Source organism: Dermacentor andersoni, chromosome 6 (genome assembly GCF_023375885.2).
Source record: "Dermacentor andersoni chromosome 6, qqDerAnde1_hic_scaffold, whole genome shotgun sequence".
NCBI classification, from domain to species: Eukaryota; Metazoa; Arthropoda; class Arachnida; order Ixodida; family Ixodidae; genus Dermacentor; species Dermacentor andersoni.
In genome coordinates this window covers 35,134,920-35,155,031 of record NC_092819.1, presented here as the reverse complement: position 1 = coordinate 35,155,031, position 20,112 = coordinate 35,134,920, and the positions used below count along the sequence as shown (strand labels likewise).

At 47.9% G+C, this 20,112-nt stretch overlaps 1 protein-coding gene across 6 annotated transcripts in view; it reads left to right on the top strand.

Moving 5' to 3' along the window:
- Positions 1-20,112, top strand: part of Dap160 (dynamin associated protein 160) — an 88,830-nt gene that overhangs the window by 49,796 nt on the left and 18,922 nt on the right. For all 6 annotated transcript variants that reach the window (XM_055066138.2, XM_055066139.2, XM_050170575.3 and 3 more), the window contains 8 exons: positions 15,134-15,261; positions 15,651-15,757; positions 16,247-16,319; positions 17,223-17,330; positions 17,450-17,548; positions 18,225-18,464; positions 18,970-19,110; positions 19,230-19,357. In XM_055066138.2, the coding sequence (XP_054922113.2) occupies positions 15,134-15,261; positions 15,651-15,757; positions 16,247-16,319; positions 17,223-17,330; positions 17,450-17,548; positions 18,225-18,464; positions 18,970-19,110; positions 19,230-19,357 (1,024 nt within the window). The remainder of the gene's footprint in view (positions 1-15,133; positions 15,262-15,650; positions 15,758-16,246; positions 16,320-17,222; positions 17,331-17,449; positions 17,549-18,224; positions 18,465-18,969; positions 19,111-19,229; positions 19,358-20,112) is intronic.

Below are 20,112 nucleotides of genomic sequence, written 5' to 3'. Positions count from 1 at the left end.
CCGGCCCTGGAACCTACTACTCCTCTTCCTACTCCTTCAAACACACACACATCGCTTGTTCCTCTGTTCCACCTTCTTCGTTCGAGACATTATGCGTGCTCCGAATCTCTCCTCTTCGCAATTCTCTGCCACAGGGGGAACTGCTCTTCATGCTCACCGTTCCTCCTCCTCTTTTTTTTTTTTTTTTTATGTGCCAGTCAGTGCTGCAGGAACTCTTTTTGACTCTGAATGCCTATTGCACTGATATGGACACCTGTGAGTTCGTTTTTGTTGTGAGGCAGTGGCGTTCCTACTTTTTTTCCCCCCTTGTTGTTTTTGTAGTTGCTGTTTAGAAGTATTTTTTAAGAAAGTTTGTTGCCTGAAAGCATCTCTGAAGAGTTACCGCAGACAGCTGGTTCTGTTGCCCGAAGAAGCTTCACTCTTGCGGGGACTGAGCGATTGTTAGAATCTCCTGTAGCGGCTCACACCCCATCTTTTGCTTGCTTTGCACATCGGTTGTTTTTGCAGCTGATGCATGTCGAAACTGTTTAAGCTGCGGTTTTTCTTATGACTGCTCTTTAAGGAATATTGTTTTGCATTTACTATACACATCTGCTGTTATGGGGGACATTGGTTGTTACGTGTTGTAGGTTTTTTCATGTCAAGTTTTTACACACACACACACACACACAAAAAAAAAAAAATTAATGGATTTTAAACATGCATTTCTGTCTTATTTCATGCTTAGCTTCTGAGCAGGATTTGACTGACTGTATTACCAGTTCTGCGCTTTTTTTTTTTTTTTCTATGGCTGTTAACGTATTTTACCATATTATAGCTTCATCGCTTTTTTTTTTACTAATGCTGTACCGCTGCCTGGTTTGTCTGTGACGCTCGTTTTGAGACAAATACAAACCCCGACTGCTTCTAAACTGATTGAACACATTACTTCAACGTTCCTCATCGATTGTGCTGTGACTTGACCAATCGTCATGTCACTTGCTTTTAGTTAGGCTTTTATCTCGACTCAATTTTCTTTCTGCATAAATGTTACTTTCATGCGACTGATTGGTAGTTGTAGCATTTCTCAGCGCATGTGCTTTTGCTTCTAATGTTGACAAAGACTATGAAACCTCTTCTCCATTTTTGCATGACCGGGAATTCTTGCTCTTTTCTTCAGTCTAACAATCCCTTCAGTGGCAGTAGTAGATTCCAGGAGCTCTTTTTGAGGTCCTTCTGTCTTTGAGGCAGGCCCAACATGTACTATGCGTACTCTGTTCACTTCTAAGCACTCCAGTACACTCCCATGGATTATACTTGACTTCCATTGGTGTTCACTCAACCCTTGTATTTATTTGTGCTGTGTGCAAACAGTTTTAACTATAGCTTAGCCGTGTGCTGTCCTCAAGCAATCGCCCTTGCCTTTGCCAGGGGCTGCATAATAATGAACTGTATCTGAACGTGTCTGTGTAGCCTCACTCGGCGTCACCGGTTTCATATGTGCGTTGCCTTTCCTAGTGCACTAGCCATGGTGATGTGTCTGCTAAATCAAAAAATACACAAATGAAAGAAGCTTCTTTGATCAGGTGGTACTGCATAATGTTATTGCAAGTAGCTTCTTTTGTATCTCTGAGCCATGGCCAGAGTGGTTGTTTATGTGCAAGGTAACTGTTGGAATATGGAAATGTCTTTTTGTAGATATGTAAGTAAGTGGGTTGGACACTGTTGTGTTGCTTTCTTTATTTGCATTTATCTTATTTGAGATGCATAGAGAGGTTTAATAAATTTTTTCTGGTGTGACTCTTTTGTCACCCTTTAAACTCTTGTGAAGCGCCTGAATTTTGCTCACTCCCAAGTGTGCATGGTCTGGCACACAAGTTACTGTTATAATTTCCCAACCTGGCATTTCTGCTGCATTGGTTATCACGTAAATGGTTTCAATGGCTGCAAAAGGGTAAACTCAGCCTGTATGCTAGGCTTTGCTAAAAGACTGGTATGCACTGAGGTATTGTAAAACTTGCATGTAGTGTTCGCAACTTCCAGCAGCATCTGTAAAAGGAAGGAGCGGAGCATGTGATAATTCAACTGCCATGCTTGGTCAAAAAAAAAAAAAAAAAAAAAAAACCTTGATAGACTTGTGAAATGTGCAGCACAACACATTGTGGGGTGTATCAATGCTATTCATGGTTAAACCAACCATGGCTATTAACATGCTATCTATGGAAATACCATGGCAAAATTGTGAGTGTATTCTGCCAACAGTTGTTTATGGGGCCAGGAGTCTGAGACTAGCAAGGAAAGTTGGGAGAAAGCTAATGACAGTACAGTGAGTGATAAAAAGGGATGTTGTCATGTGAATTTGATTGGACAGGATTCTCTCACGACAGAATCAGTGACAACATTCGGGAAAGTTCCGATACCTGCAGGTGCATCTTGCGCCAAGCAATAACCCTGCAACAGGATTTAGCCAAGAAAAAAAGTAACTGAAAACAAGATCAACAATGTACATGTGTCAATACTAGAATGGCAGGTCTTCATCTGCCATCGGCTATTTCGTCTGTGGTCTGTAGGCTCGGAATAGTCTGCTTTCCTGTTGGCTAATCAAAAAAAGTCGTTAAAAGTTCGACATTTCGTAGCAGCGCCCTCACTTATGGCTGCGACGTCTTGAAGTTGCAGCTCAGCGTTTTATGAGTGTGGAAAGCCAAAATGGTGCTGTCTTGCAGGTGTCAATGTTGGAATGTGGACAGTAGAGCCCTGTGTTTTCTATTGATTTGTCAAGTTATGTGAGTAACTTGTCTTTCCTTTGTGATATTTAACAGTGTAAGCAGCTAGCAATGGCAGCACATGCTGACCACAAAATTACACGTTTGATTCCCAACTGTGGCTGCCGCATTCTAATTAAAGCAAAAAGCAATAATTTTAAATTTTAACCGGTTTGTGTTAAACTGGAGCCTCTGCTACTAAGCTTTCCCTCATAGCCCCGGTGAGAGATGTAAAACCCATCCATTATTAACGTTGCATGCAGTCATCTGAATATACCTCCTACCGTTGGTAGTGAGCCCTGATGCACTTGCATATAAGCAACAACTGTGGCATAGCCAGGAAAAATCCTGAAGGTAAGGTGTTAACTACGGGACGTTTACGTTATTTAATATTTATACAAAAGTGTGGTGGAGACATTTTGGCTGTTGCAACAATGAACACTGCTAGTAACATGAAACACATGTGATAGTATCTAGCTCTTTAGTTATGTTGGTGGGTAGCCTGTAAGTAGCATAACAATACTTGTTTCCTTGCTTGTTGATTTATTCTCTCTCTGTCTTGACTTGCTGTGGCTGGATATTTTGTAAACTGCTGTTGTTCTATTCTTGAGCTATCGAGGAGCATGCAATGGACTGAACATCTGCGTTGTTAAAAGCCAGACTTTGATTACGTTTCTGTTTCTAGATGTGTCCAGGCTGTTCTAGCAAACCTGTTTGGCCAGTCGTCAGTCAATCAGTTTGATGGCTCAAGTTTAATGATTATTGATACAGAGTACAAGAGCAAGGCAGAAATGAAGGACCATAGAGCTGTCTTTGTGGTTGTGCATGTGTATATTGTAGAGTTCATCAAGCGCCTTTCTTTTGACTGGTAATGCCTGGCTGCCTGTTGTGCAAGGTGAATGGCTACAATACAGAGTAGCTTCACATTCTCTCAGTAGTTTGAATGCCTGGTATTGTCCACTGTGTGCGCCCTGCAGTGGTGTGAATACTCATTTTGGCAACAGTCAAGCTATCTGTTCCCATGTGCAGTGATGTACTGTCAACATAAAGCAAAACACTGTCAAAGTGAACTAGTATGTGTCTTTGTGCTTCGACTTCCACCAGTGTTTCGGGCATTGGTGCAGCTGAGGCTTGGACAGAAATTTGCAGAACTGTGTAATGTTGATTGGCCGACCACATCGTGACACCATGTTTTGCTCTGAAGTAACGAGACGTAGAAGGTGGTGTTCTTGTTTCCCGTTCACATTGCAATTTATGACAATGAGACGTCATGAAGGAAGGAACTTTGAGTTTAGAAAACCGCTGTAAATCATAGGTATTATGCATTTATGCCTCCCTGATTATTCTGGGACTTCTTGTGCATTTAGATAATTGCCTTCAGTGCACATGTAACAGTTCATTGAAGCTTTGTTTCTGTTTGCACTCAAATAGTGCTTGTTACAGCTTCGCCTGGAACAGTGTTCTCCAAAACCTATTCCAAGTTGGCTAGAAGCGTCATTAAAAATGTGAATAAATTAAGGAAGCAAACTTGTATTGGCTGAAGTATCAGAATGCAATGATACGTTTTAACCAGAAGACATGAGGTTTATACTCTGCATGGTAATGCATATTTGTTACGACAATGGGAAATTATTTTGTGAACAATCTTTGCATGTTTTTGACCATCTAACTCAGTGATTACTTTTTTCAAATAATCATCATGGCTGTCTTAACCCTATTATGCCCAAGGTGTCACATGCTATGCTGAGTCTGATACTTCCAAACACTAAGTGCAGAAAACTTAGTGGTGAGCTTATAGTAGCATTTTGGATATGCTGGAGCAAGTTCTCAGTCATGAAGAGTTCAGCAAACAAATTACTAGCCTTACTAAATAACTCAAATAACGGTTTGTTGTTTTTCTTGTACAAATGAACTGTCCATGACCAGAAGTAGAGGTGAGCAGGTTCTCATTTTTCTTGATGTGGAACTGTGTTCGAGCATTACAGGGTTAAGTTCAGGAGCCTCTTCCAGAGACACACCCTGTACCCGCCATCATCACAATTCCATCCTTTCACTTAAATTACTGTGGCATGTAGCGAAATATTTCTTTCCTCTTGTACTTGTTGCACTAAAGGGACAGTAAAGGAAAATACTAAGTTGTGTGTATTGAAAGACATGTAATAACAAATTTGTAGCGAGAAGAGAGCTTTTATAAGCGAGAGTATGACAAAAGTAGAAAATCGGAGTGGCGCCGCTTGTTGTGAACTATGGTTTCTCCCCATGTATCGTCAACGCATAGACGGAGGCATCGTGGAGATGACGTCAGCTGTCCCATTTTAGTGCGGGCAGTTGAAATTGAGCAGCAACGGGACTTTCGGCAACAATTTTAAACACGACGACGTCATATTCTCCTTGTAACAATATATACAGCCCTTCAGATCCTAAGGAAAGCTGGTCGGCAGCACTTCAATACCACCGCGGTCATGTTCCCAGCGCACGTCGCCTCCCCCACAGACGAGGGTTCTCCTAACTTGAACGCGGTAGCGCACCGCTCTGCGCGAGAACTGACCCGCCGCGCGGAATCGGAGACCCCCCTTTTCGAGTTCGGAACTCCTGGTTCGAAACACGCGGGAACGCTTAGTCAGGTACAACGACACCACCAAGCAGTGCCAGCTAGGCAGGAGGATATAGCCCCCACCTCACCTCAATCTGAAACGTTGCCAAGCAGTCGTCTGGCGACAACTGCAGACACACCTTCCCCAGTCCGGTGCGAATGCGGCACATTTTCCCCGCACAATACCCGAGTGCTCTTTGCAAGTTTTGTCAGGCAACTAGAGCGACGCTCTCACGCTCTCACACATGTTGTGGGAGTGTCCTGTTATATCAACTACAATGGCAGTAGCTCCGGAGGCTCTCGCGTGGAAGTGGGCCGCCGCTCTGCCCAGCTCCAACCTCAAGAGACGAGTAGACAGTCCAGCGGGCCCGAGAGGCGACGACGAGGCAAGGCCTCGGAAGTCGCCTTATGGGAGACCTGAGCCCGGGTCGTTAATCTTTGCCGGATTTAAAATAAAGTTGTTTCCATCCATGGCCCAGAGAAAACGATGATATACTTCAAGACTAATATTCTATCGATTTAGCTTCGTATTTTCCTTTAGTTCAGTCGGCCGTCTCCTAATGCTAGTGAACTGACATCGCCATCTTCTGGAAAAGCAATTGGCATGTCACTGCACAAAGCTGTTGCCAAGGCACAGTAAACGTAATGCTAGGTTGGTAGGTTACCTGTGTGGAATTGAAAAATGTGTTGCTTTTACTAAAAGGGTGGCTGAAAGAATGACCGCTACGAAATTTTGGACCCCTTAAAATGCCTAGTTTCCGAGCGTGCCAAGTTTTGCGTCTAAGTTGCGTGTGAACGCGCTAGAAAAGCACGAAAAAAATGTATACGAAACTTAAAGAAAAAAAGTTGCAGTTTCGCCCGACGGACGAAGCTTCGATTGCGATAGAATATTAGCGGACAGCCATACGAACTAAGGATGGCACTATTATCGGCCGTATCAACTTGTAAACATTCGCTTTCCTATTAAACAAGCATGGTGTCAGCGCGCACAGCAAACGTGCACACGTCACACTCGATGATCGCGTGCACTCGCTGTCGAAACGCTGGCGCGAGTAAGCGCGGCGGCAGCAGCAGCGAACACAGTGGCCTTCGTGCCGTCTATCGCTTCAGCGCCGAGAATACGTACACAACACGCACCAAGCTACGAGCCATCGACACACCTGCTGGACTCCACCCCCAACGTAGATCGCTCTGAAGTTACGGCCGCGCGACCGCACGGAGCCGCCACATGTGCGAAGTAGAACGCTTCCCCCCTCTTCCCTCCCTTCCCCTCAGTGTCCCGCAACGTTGGGTGCCCGACGGAAGACGGCGCGCTTCCTCACCGCTCTCCTCCCTTCCGCGCGGGCGAGATCGAGCCGCCGATCGTAGGCTCCGCTCGCACGCTTTCACTCGCATGTACAGCGTAGGGCGCGCGGCTACGGTGTTACTGCCCTTGGGCCTTATACGGATAATCACGGCGACGCCGATGGCAACGACAGAAATGCCCCTGAAGTGTCCGTATAATTGCCATTGCAATAAACAAACGTCGCCATCCCGCTCGTCGGAAATGGCGCACGATCCAGAACGTTGAGATGGTGGAGGACAAGCGCGGCGGCTTGGCGTGACATCTGAAATTAAGCGACGTTCGCAGCGCGCTGAAAGCCTCGTAGGCGACGTGCTGGGATATGTGGCGTATCCGCTAACCACCAGGTGCATGCGTCGTTGCTTAGGTGGTATTTATTTAGTATATGCTAATAAGAAAATGGGACAATTGCCAGTACTGCTGCTTTGAAATATTGCTGTTACACTTTATACCTAGCCATAGGGTACTTCGTTTTCGTGTAAAACCAGATAGCTAACGACTTTTTGCACTCGGAGCAACTGTTTATCTTTTTTTTTTTCAAAATCGGGTTTCACCCGATTTTGCCCTATCGTAAATGATAAGTGCAAGTATTACAAAACTAATGAGTGTTCCCCACTTGTGAGCAAGTGGTCAATATATATCATGTTACTACTAATAATATATTGTTACGGATGAGATGGATTTATTCACAAGATGATCGAGGGGACCTAGAGACGAGATCGCAGGCGGTCGGGAATTTTCTGCACCGCGCGCAGTTTTTCCATCTCCTCCTCTTCGGCTATATCTATATCATCTATACTTAGTATTACGTTAACATTGTTTCAAAAAAGCGTACATCGGGGACCAATAGAACAGTACAACAGACAAGAACGCAAGGCCCGACAGGTCTAGGATGGACAAAGAAATGCTCCCAATGCATATGCTACGGTATATATGTCAACCAGAGCTTGTAAGATAAAGGAAAAGCGTCAGACCTCCCACGAAGCATGTAGTACGTTTAGTAGTTCTGTCCTTTGTTTAAGAAAGGGCAGAGAACTAAGTAGAAGAGGGATCGCCAAGCCCGACTATATTTGGTTTGTTTTTGTAATGTGGTTCCTAATTGTAATAATACCTGCCAACGAGGATTTGTGCAGACGAGTTCGTGAGATGATTTGCAAGCAGCTCTCTTTGCCATACAAGTTGCTTGCGAGGGATTTTGCTTGTTTAAGTGGTACGAGTGTGCCCAAAAGGAGACCATTGCTTGTGTTAATTGTTTGTAAAAGTCACGAAAAAAATTCCTATACTAAAGCTGACAGACAACAAGACCCCCGTTTTCTCCCCGTTTTTCCTGCCAGACAAGAAAAACGCCGATTTCGCCCTGGTTTTTACATTTAGAATTAACATACGATGTTCAATCCCACAGTTTTCAAACAATTTAAAACCCGAAAATGAAGACCGCGTAAGTAGACCATAAAGCCATGCCACACTTCGTTTTCGCGATTTTGACAAGGTGCGACCCTTACACGGGACCGGGCCATTTGGTCTAACTTTTCCGGCTACGAGTTGTAAGAGTTTGAGGACGATCCCAGCGCTGGCATCCAGTTGTAAGGATTGGGAGGTCAATCTCACCGTTCGTAACCAGTTGTCAAGATTGGAGTCTGGCATGAATTAGATAGTAGCTGGCCCATGCCGTCGTCCAACTTATCCACGCTGAGGATGTTGTTGAAGGGAAGGACTGCTTCTCATCGAGAACGAGGAATATGGATTTATTTACAGTATATTCATAAGGACGTTGCAGTTCATCAGTCTGGCATGGCTGCGAGAGAAAGTACCCTGAGCAGCCGCGCAACAGCGGTTTATGTACAGTCGGTCCTCCCTCGATCCCAAGGTGAGGGTAACGTTCGACCAGGCACCGTAGACAAGCCGCCTCTTTGCGCGAGGGCTTACACACACACACTTCTGCTCAGGTTCACGGTCCTCAACCGAGGTCAGACTGTCTTCGCAGAACTTGGGGCTGACGTCATGAACGGTGCGTGGGAAGGGGCCTCGAACTACGTTCCCTCGGGGACTCCCTTGCTCACAGCAGACCGGGTCGGCGGTGGCGTGTTCCGTCACAAAGCCTGGTTCGTCGAACTCATCTCGGCAATCCCGCGACGCAGAGTGGCGGACGCGACGTATTGTCCTTGGTACACAGTAGACTTAGTGACGCCGTTTGGCTTTCCAGGAAAAGTCGACGCCGCTGTCGCACCTGGCTGGCAAAACTTGCACCTCAGCGGGCCGTTCTTAACAGAGTACGCAATCCGCCGTAAATCTCCGTCATCGCCCACCATCGCAAAAGCGAACCTTATCCTTTTCGTAATTCATTCATTCATCCATGCACTCTTGCTTACTCGTCATCGCTACCACTGCCGGCGATTTGCGCGCTGCTACAGAGGAACACAGGTCCTGACCGCGCCCCAGACGTCAGGGGTCAGAGCACAACTTTCGCCATTTACTAGCGACGCGCGAAAATTCGCTGATGCGCACTTCTCGGTTGGATTTTTTTTTTATTGCGATAGCAGTTATATGGACTCTCCAGGCGCATTTCTGCCGTCGTAGTCCGCGGCGTCGCCATGATGTTCCGTATAATGTCCAAGGGCGATGACATCGTTGCCGCGCGCTGAATGCTATATAAGCGCGAGTGAAAGCGTGCGAGGGTGAGCCGATGATGGCTGCTCAATCTCGCGAGCGCAAGGGAGGAAAGTGGGGACAAAGCGCACCGTCTTCCGTCGGGCGCAAGGCATCGGGGGAAGGGGGCGTTCTACTCCGGTGGTTGCTGCGTATGTCGCGGCTGCGCGGACCCTATCTTGAAAGCGATCTGCGATGGGGACAGTGCGCCGGGTGCCGATAGCTTCATGTGCGCTGTGTTTTCGCAGCCTAGTTCGCGTTGAAGTGAGCGGCAGCATGAAGGTCAATAAGCTCGCTGCTTCTGCCGCGCTTCCTCACTGCAGCGTTTTGACAGCGAGTTTTCAGGGTCATCGAGTGAGGTGGGTTCACGTTTGCTTATGCGCGCCTGACACCATGCTTGTTAATTTATGCAAGCTCATCCGTCAGGTAAAGCTACTGTCCTTACTTCGTATAGCTGTCTACTAATTCGCTATCGCAATCGATGTTTCGCCTTTCGGGCGAAACTGCGACTCAATTTTGGGCTGCAAAATTAAGGTTGTGGCCCTTAGGCGGTCGTACACGGTGCGGTTTGTAACCAATTTAGCCGAAGTGAAATTTTGCTGCAGTTGGCCTTTAGGTAGGCTACGGAAGGCGACGCAAACGGGAAGCACGATGGCGATGTCACAGTCAAACTTCCGCACCAGCTGCCTGTGGCGTCATAGATTTCGGCAACGCCGGATAGAGCGGGCTTATGGCTTTCGGATAAAATATGGGTTTATTAATAAACTAATAATAAAGAAGACTTCTGCTCTCAAACATTGCTTTCAAAAAGAAACGAAAAAAATTAACTCACCTTGCCAACTTTATAACTCCTTTCTTGCGCGAAACGGTGCGCGAAGATGAGTGTCTCCATAAATTGATGGGATTGGTGCCACCATCTGGGCGCAAAACTCAAAAGTCATGTTTGACATGCATTTTCCATAACCACGTCCCCCCAACCAGCCCCGTATACTCTATCCAGTTCATAGAGTCATCCCTTTTGCAACTAAGGTTATTAACTCATTCTCTGCAACCATATATAAGCCGCCTCTGTCTGCGGAACCAGCATCGAGAAAGCAGCTTGCCATTGTAACGCGATTTGGCGCTTACCATTTAGCGTATCTTTAACAACGTGGGCGTATTATCGCTAATATTGTGGCAGCATCCTGTTTTGCTGCTTGTGTACCGAGCCGGCGCTGTAGAGATCTGTTCCTGCAGCGGTTGCGCCCAGAATGTGGGGCCTGGAGCAATAAGGGCCTGGCACGATGTACGTACTATTTGTCCAGAGTGTGATTTTCTAAAGCTTTATCTACTGTTAATTCTTTTATCAGCGGATTTGCCCGCGAGATTTTCCTGGAAGAACCTTAGCCTCTACGAACTTCAGGTACTTTGCCTGCCGTACTTTGCTTGCCGGCCGTCGTGGCAAACGAACCTTCCACCGTCAGCAGCTCCAACAAGCTAACCATTACACGTCACGTACTTTCTTGCACTCTGAACAAGCTCATAGAACAAACAGGCGCATATTTGCGAAGGACGTTAAAAAATACTATTATATTCTCTTAATTGTGTAACTGATAAGTCTGCGGAATACGTCTGCCGTTCCACTTTAAGTGTGCTGCGGAAGACAACGCAAACGCTATAGATGGTGGCGACGCCACAGCCAAACTTCCGCACCGGCTCCCTGTCATAGATTTCGAGTATGTTGGCTTTAGAGGGATGTTAAAAGCAACACCGAAAAGTTTAGGCTAGCAAATAATTCTTCTCAAAGTCTTGACGTGAGCCACCAGTGTTAGACCACACCTACGTCTCGTCGGAATCTGTCACTGTACAAGACCACTAGATTGCCCGACAGGAGCATGAGAGGAAGGCTCTACTACGGGAGTCCGATCCTATGGCATGCTTCCTCCCATTTCCACTGGCCTTCCCAGGTCAGCCCAGGTTCTTATCGACAGGGCAAGAGCTATGGCATTGATTACACCGGATGCTCTGAGCAAGTGGAGATGAACACAAGTGGGATGCCCTAAAAGTCCTGCGTCCTTTCTTATAAATATTTACATTTATCGGTCAATCTATGCGTACTTTTGGCCGCTATCATATTACCTAGAGCAAGAAACGTGACGAGCGTCGCTAGCTGAGGCTTCAATTGACGGCCGCGAGATGGGGACGACGAAAGAGAAATTGTTTGAAGAACATGGTTACGCAAAAGATCAAGTTTATCAATGAATAAACAGCTGGAGCAGTAGACGCGGACGAGCGTCGCGCTGGTTTAGTTGGTTCGGCTTCCCCTGGCGTATTGAAACACTAGGCAAGAGGAAAACGACAAGGCCCCACCAGCTCGACGCGCGTCTGTATCTGAGCTGCAACGATTCGCGCGATGCTTCGCATTGCGTAAATGACAACTACGGTTGAGTCTGCCACTAACTTCTTTTTCTTTGTCATTAAAAATGGACTACGTTGTTCTAAAATTCAATTTTGGGGTTTTACGTGCTAAAACCACGGTCTCATTATACAAGACACGCAGCAGTGAAGGGGGTGGGGGGTGGGGGGGGGGCTCCGAATTTATTTTCACCACCTGGGGTTCTTTGCCTCCTGCCACCCGATTCTTGACCTATACCCCTTCGTGGATACGAGCCATAAAGGAGGTCCATCGTCATCACCGTGAACCGAATGCACGCTACACATGGCGTTTCTTGCATTCCGCCCCCATCGGAGTGCGGCCTCCGCAATTGGGACCGAACCCGCGACCTCAGCAGCGCAACGCCATAGCGACTGGACCATTGTGTCGGGTTATACGTTGTTTTCTAAATGATCCAAGAACTGAACTTAGCAAGATTCAATAACTTTTATTGAGCCACAACGACACAAATATAAAAAAATACATGAAAATCCGTGACGTCACACCGACGTACCGAAGGTGGGGTTTCTGTGCGAAATTGAAAAAAATATATATAAGTAGAACCTTAGTTTCAGCTTATTACCATAATCAACCTTTCCCGCGAAATTAGCGAAACTACTGTTTGGTTTTGGTACTCTAAACCCATTTAGGTGTTTCTCTTCGGTGTCCCTGAACCGTTACACTAAATGCTCTCTCTCTCTCTCTCTCTCTCTCTCTCTCATGCGCGAGCTTATTGTACTGCTGTGGAGTAGGGCAGTCTTGTAGCGTGTTCCTGTGGGCGAAAAGTGGCACACCGAACATTTCGAGAAGTGTTCGTGCGAGGGCTCGCGCGAGTCTGGGCGGCAATGCCGAAGCTGACGTTTATGGCGCTAGCCAGCCGCATATGCAGAGATTTCAGGAAGTCTCTGGGAACAGTTCGGTGTTAGCGAAAGTCGTATCCGCGTCTTGTCGTGCAGCGGGGCAGGCGCGTATTCGCTTCGTGCGGCAAAACGCGATGCAGAACACGAACGTGCGCGTGTTACCACGAAGCGAAATGACACAAAGCTTCTGCGATAAGACAGTGAAGCGAACAGTTGCTTCCGCGTACTTGTAAATAAAGTAAACTTGCGCGCACCGTGTATGTGTTTGCTCAGCATTCAAGTGAATCTTTTCAGTCGGCATTTCTGACGGTTCGATTAACGTTGATTCTAACGAGTACATTGAATCCGCCGTATCATCTCTTTTTAAGCACTCCCGTTGGAAATATCTATCAATTAGGAAACTGACATTCGCAGCGTCACATGGCTTGGACCAATAAGCGTGGTTGTCTTCGTTCCATTCTTATAGGATTCGCGCACGAGTATGAAAAATGCGTGAGCCTTCTCACCCACGTGACTTACCTGCTGTCGCGGCAGCGCACGACCGCGTGTTGCAGTTGGCATCGCGTTCTCCATGGGACAGTGAGACAAGCAAGGCTGCGTGGCGCGATTGAGACTGGGGCTTCTTTCTTTTTTTTTCGCAGCCGGGATCCAGCATGGTCGCTTCGGACACGTCATACGGGAAGTCCCGGAGGCTGTTCGGATAGCGGCTTTCTCTATGTTATGAACCTTCTTGTACACCCCCCTCTCCCCCTTCACCCTCCATCCCGCTCTTGTACACACGGCAAGACTTTATCCTCAGCCTGGGGGCCACGCGTTCGCGCCAAGCTGCGTCCCCTCTCCGCCCTGTTGGCGCCGTTTGAACTCAATTCCTGCCAATTGACCGTTAGTGCGATGCCTGGTCACAATAAAGGGACCGCCACGTGCTGCATGGTCTTCCGTGTCGGGATGCGCTTTAGCAAAAGCGCCGCTTCGTGTCTCGCCATCCACGATGATCGATGCCTCTAAAAGTGGCAACTCGGGGTCAACTGGAGGATCGTCGCTCCCCCCAGAGTCACTGTCTCTGAAGAGATTATTTTGCCGGCTCGCCTTCAGTGTAGGCAATGGGGACCGACTCGTGATTGTTCAGGCACGATGTGCAGTATGCTGTTGGTCTGCTGCCGAGTTCCTTGACTCCTTGGTTTTCGACGTGTATGCTACTGCCATATGATCGTAGGGTCTTGTGTTTCACGTTGGCCGCATTCACATTTGCCGGGCATGGAGGTAGCCGATTTACCGAATGTGAAGAGCAAGAGAAAAAACAGAAAGCGCGAAGTTATGCGTCTGGCACCGGCAAGAGTCTCATACACGTCATAAAGACTATTCGTGAATACTATTCGGCAAGGCAGTCGGCGCGTATGACTAGCCGATTTTTCGCTGATGAACCTTTCGGCTTTCGACAGCTTATATCAGCGTCTTCATCGAAGAACTGTTTTGTCAGTGCCGCAGCTAGTCACGGCCGCTTCTCATATCGGAGAAACATTTGGACAAAAAACGTTTCAGGAGGAACATGGGCTTCATTAAAGGTTTTGAATATATGGGCCAGTTAAGCTTCAAACAGAGGTATGTTCGTCCGTTGTTTCCACAAACTTGCCTTTGTTAATCGTAAATAGTTCAGTCATTGCTTCACCGGAAGCACGCCTTACGTCTACGTTTTACATTATTCGTTTGGTAAAAGGTTTAAACTTCGAATTTACGTTTCACTGCATTGCTGTTCGGTGACATTGACTACGCAAAAGGAAGAAAAGAACTCAGCTTCGATTACAAGAAAAAAAAAAACAATGTATCGCATTTAACATACATGTCGAACGTCAATATAATTTAAACGTTTTCTTCTCAGTCTGAAGCGGTGAAATTAGGCCATCGTTTGAGCGTTTTGTTCGGCCGGTGGCAGCACTATGTCTTCGCAAACAACTCTTGAAGAAACTTCGAGCTCATTCTTCAGATTTATTACGCATTAAGTCTTCAAGGTAGCTGGTTGATGAATGTTGTGAATTAAAGTATACATTGTCCTCAATCTGGATGCATTACGGTGCTCGAGACTTGCTTCTCCTCCTGAGGAGAGTATTCTAGTCGAAATTCATTGAATTTCGAGTGGCGTTCTGATAGAAAAACATACCTATCTGAGAGCAGCATTCCGGGCAAGTTGGTAATCCATTACTTAAATGATATTGCGCGACAAAAAAAAAAAAAAAAGAAAACGACACGGACGTGAGAGACGACGCACCAAGTGCGCTTGGTGTGTCGTCTCTCACGTCCGTGTCGTTTTTTGTCGCGCAATATCATTTAACTAATGGATATCCATCTGGCTACTTGTCTGCCGTAGAAGGAGCCGCGTAGCCAGCACAAACGACGTTTTCGATCTTGTAGGAGCAGCTTAGCGGCAGCAGAATGCGAAAGTTCAAACGCTTGCGTGCGCTGCCCTTGTAATGGACAGCCGCATTTTCGCCGCTCTTCGCTATTGTTTTAACTTTCCTTTTTTTTTTTCCTCGCCCATTCCAGGCGGCAGCCTGCAGGAGATTCTGTTCAGCCCTTCGCTCAGCACTCGAGAGAAGAAACGCCAGGGTCACATCTACGAGCTCATCTCCACGGAGGAGAACTACGTCAAGGACCTGACCCTCGTCAAAGAGGTGGGTGCATCGCAGACCCACTCCTGCTCGCCCGCGCCAGGCGCCCCGTGCCTTTCGACTGCCAGCGGGTCTGTTCTTCCTTCATGGAGAAAGTCGAGGGGGGGGGGGGGGGTGTAGTTTGCTTCATATTTGTATACGTAGTTTCCACAAAGCCATATAGAGTATGTGCTGTGAGAAACTGCACGTAGACATCACTCGCTGGCTGTAATCATCCCCCTGTGTCCATTTGGCACCGTTTGAGGAAAACAAAACAAAAAACGTGTCATACGTGCACCTCCTGATGGTTGTCTTGGCGCTTGACAGGGGTCTGTCGATATGCTTCGGGGTCATCATTGTCGTCAGCGCGGCCTTGCACTCCACCCCCCCCCCCTCCTCCTCCCGTCTCGCAGGTGTTCTACCGTCCCATGAAACAGTCGTCGCTGTTGTCCGACGAGGAGGTGAAGCTCATCTTCGTGAACTGGCCCGAGCTGATCATGAGCAACACCAAGATGCTCAAGTGAGACTCAACGACCATTTTGTTGAAGCGCGACGGCCACCCACCCTCGGGCGGGAGGCGTGGATGGGGTTGTCGTTGATGTTGTGTTGCCCGTGCCGTAATGACATTCTCGATGCGCGGCCCGCGGCCGGACTTGGAGGTCACGTCTCGGAGCGCACGGTCACCCCGTCGTAAAGAATGGCCGCTCTGCATGCGTCGCCCACCGACCAGTCTATACGCGCCGTATCCTTCACGCCCATTGAAAAGAGAGAAATAGAAATGGTTTCTCAGTTGATACTCTCTGCATGCGCTGAGAGCGAGAGCTTTGTATATAGCCTATTGAATGCACTGTGCGAGTCATATCGGATCAAAACCTTGACCCGCGCACGAAAGCGCGATTGACCCTTTTGCATGGCGTTCGCATTGACGCGCTGTTTCATAGTGGCGCGAGTGTTCCCCGCGATTCACTTTTAGAAGTAGCTCTCTCTCTCGCTTTGTGTTGCGTTCCAGATCGTTCAGAGTGCGCCAGCGAATGAGCGAAGATGGCGTCATCGAAATGATCGGAGACATTCTCTGCGAAAGCGTGAGTGCCACTGCTCGACTTTCAACGGCTTCGTGTTCCTTTTTCTTTTCTCTTCCTATCTTTCTTTTCCCCCTACTGAGCAGTGGGTACTTGCCCTTTTCTTCTTTCTTCCCTTTTATATGCTTGCTTGTGTTCGTCATGGCCGCTTTCGTTTTCTTGTAGAGATTTTATTTCATTTCGGTCCGGTACAGTTGATTAGTTTCACTGTTCAGCCTGTAGCTATGCTCAGGTGGAATAAAATGGAAGGAGTGACAGTAGGTTTGTGACATGCTTGCAATACTGGTTGAGGACAACAGCGCGATAACTCGCAAGCCTATACGTATTATTTACTTGATACTTTGTGGTCATTATGGAAGGTCATCCAAATAGCCTGAAGTTGATTACTAATTTGGGCCGTGCCTATAGTACTTTGTACGTTCTCCCTTTATTTGGCGTTGAAGCAATGCTTTTTGTATTGGTGTATGAGACAGAGCGTGCCTGTTGTCGGCGCTTCAAACAGCTCGGCGACTTTTTATTGCCCGCTGTTTTCGATATGCCAGCGACATATATAATGGCTGCGAAGTTGCCGTTCTCAACCTGTGTGTCATGAGTGCAAGTTGCGAAAAGGTAAGGTGTAACGCATTGAACGGGATCAAGCGAATACAATCTCTGTCAAAGGTAACCGGGCCACATTGCGCGCGCGTCTGCCATGGCAGCTAACTAATGTCCAGGGTTCATGTGATGCTCGTTTGACGATTCAACCGACTGTAGACTGTAGGCGCGAATTGTCCACATTTATGAGTGTATTTGTTTGCGTTAGAAAGGTAAAAGAGGGCCCCGTACTCGCGGCATGCGGTTCGTTTCGGGCACGTGTCTAAAAGCTAGGGTTCACCCCTCTCCTAACGGTACTGTTTGCCTGTATAGCTTCCATACCTGACTCCGTACGTGAGGTTCTGCAGCTGCCAGGTGCGATCCATGGCCTTCATTCAGCAACGGTCCGAAAACGACCCCCGCTTCAAGGCATTCACCAGGGTGAGTTCTTCTCATTCGTTTTGTGCATTTCACATAAACTATATAATCACCTGAGTTTGGTATACTGTGAATTGCTCCGAACACTTACTTGCTTTCGTACTGTTCTCTCTCACGTGCAGGAATTCTGCAAGAACCCGCGAACGCGAGGCATGCCCTTCACGAGTTTCCTGCTCAAGCCCATGCAGAGGATGACCAAATATCCTCTCATGATCAAGAAGGTACGCTGAGCTCCAAGTTTTTGAATGATCGAATGAGAAGTAAGGCGCCGTGTTATGTCGGCAAGGAGAGCCCGCGTACGGGAAGGCTGAACTGAGTGCGCCGAAACCAGAACACTGTGCTCAGTGTATAGGGTCCGCACGAACGCGGTTGATAACGGCTTCGACGCACGAGCGACGCAGCATTCTTCGGAAGGGAAAAATAATGGCACGATCGTACAAAATCCAAAAGCAAAGTTTTTCGCACATCTCATACAGAGGTAGCTGTTATCACGGATCCTTTTCTGTTTCGAAATGATGCATGCACTGCGTAGGCTGTGACCATTGTCAGTCGTAGAATTCGGAGAATATAACTCACCAGCGCTCCGTGATCTGCAAATACCGCGACATCGATCGTCGCAGAGACCCGGTATACGTGCGAGGCATCGTGCCGTCATTGCTCTCGTCGTTGCCGGTGGAGCTGCTGCTGCTGCTGCAGTCTTCAGTGCTATAGTGTTTCAAGTTTTGCTTTTGAGTGGCCTCCTGCTATTCCTTTATGTTCGCGTTGGAATAGTCCCGTTCGCGTTTCACTTGTCCGCAATAGAATACGCGTACACCAGCTGTGTATATAGGCCGTCGTTGCGCTTTCTGTTGAGTTCGTTCGTGTGCGTGAGTGACATGCGGGGGGGTCGCGGCGCAGATCCGCGAGTACACGGACGCGAGCCACCCTGACCGCGGCTACCTGGACGAGGCGCTGGAGAAGGCCGAGCAGCTATGCACCCAGATCAACGAGGCGGTCAAGGAGCGCGAGAACGCCGACCAGCTGGAGTGGGCGCAGGCGCACGTCCAATGCAACGGAATCTCCGAGAGGCTCGTGTTCAACTCGCTCACCAACATCCTCGGTTCCAGAAAGTTCCTCCACTCGGGATCGCTCACCAAGGTGCGTTGTGACTTTGTGGGCTCAATTGTGCCCGCGAACTAATTGTACCCGTGCCACCCCGCGAACGCAATGGGGCGCACGCTGAGCGGGAACGGGGCGGCACGTGAACGAAAAAAAAAAAAAAAAGAACCTTACCTGTACTGTTTATACGTTTCTAGTCGCCTGCGTTTCCATGGTTCCGGCTTGGTATACGTGCGAGCTCAGACGGTTATAACTAATGCTGCAACGTACCGAGTTTACGTCTAACAAAGCGATATGTCGACACAGACAATAGCCGTAAAGTCAGAGACGGCTTTCTTTCCTTCTTTCTTTCTTTCTTTCTTTCTTTCTTAATCAAAATCTAATCTAAGCATTCCCGAGGAGCACGGGGACGCGGCTGGCGACGTCTCACCAAAAGTAGCCTCGTACACGCAATGTCTTGAATGCGGCGCTGTCGAACAGGAGAGAGAGATAATTAGCTATGCTGCGTGTGTGGGTAGAATGAACAGATTGCTCCGCGGCGCAGGTGAAGAGCGGCAAGGAGCTGGTGGGCTTCCTGTTCAACGACTTCCTGCTGCTGGCGCAGCCGATGCGCGACGTCGGCAGGGTCACCAACGTCTTCATGTCCGACAAGGCGATGAACGCCTCCTACAAGCTGTACAAGCAGGTGAGTCCACTCGCCCGTCTTGGACGATTTGCTTACATCGACAGCCGTTGTCAATGCCTCGTGTACATTTGTTTATGTATTTATTTATTCGTCTCTTCACGCCCCGCACCGCCGAGCAGCCACTGTTCCTGAACACGGTGCTGGTGGAGGACGGCTCGGACGGAGGCAGCCCGTCGGACGACACCTTCCAGATATCGGTACCCGACGCCCCCCGCAGCGTCTTCCGTGCGGCTAACGCCAACGAGAAGTGCGTCGTCGTCTCCTCTTCGTTCTCTTTACGTTGCCTGTAGTAAAAGCGCGAAGACGGTCATTGGTCGAGCCATTCTTAATGCACGGGTTCTCGCTAGTCAGCCATTGTGGGGGAGACCATTTCACGGGAACGTCGAGGGCTCTTTTGCGCGGGAGCGCTTCAGCGGCCACTTTCGCATCACTGATTCTAGCCCATCGGCACACTTGCCCTCTGTACGTGCAAACTTTTATAAATGTGCGCATTTTCACATTTATGAAGGTAACTGACACTATTTTTCGTAAATAATGGTAATATGCCGTAAGTTAGAGTAATTTGTTCTAATTTATAAGCCCGCGCGCTACTCTTGTCATTATTCATGTTAACGAGCGCCGCTTAATTCTGTAAAGTTGTTCACGTCTGCGTGTTTATTCAAGTTGCCGTGTTTTAGAGTGTACACCCATGGCTGAAAAGTATCGCGTATATGACAGTAAGTTGCCGCACGGTAAGTTGCCGCACGGTAAGTTGCCGCACGGTAAGTTGCCGCACGGTAAGTTTCCGCACGGTAAGTTGCCGCCCAGTAAGTTGCCTTACGGTAAATTATCGAGCGAGAGAGGGGAAAGAAAAAATAAACCCTTGCGAAAGTGCCACTCCTCTTTTATTCTACAACTTACTGTAAGGCAGATTACTAACTCGAAAGGACCTGCAATCGTGCGCTAGTTAGTCAAGACCTTGAACGAAAGGCATGTTGAGCGCAAATCTGGGCCGCGAACGAA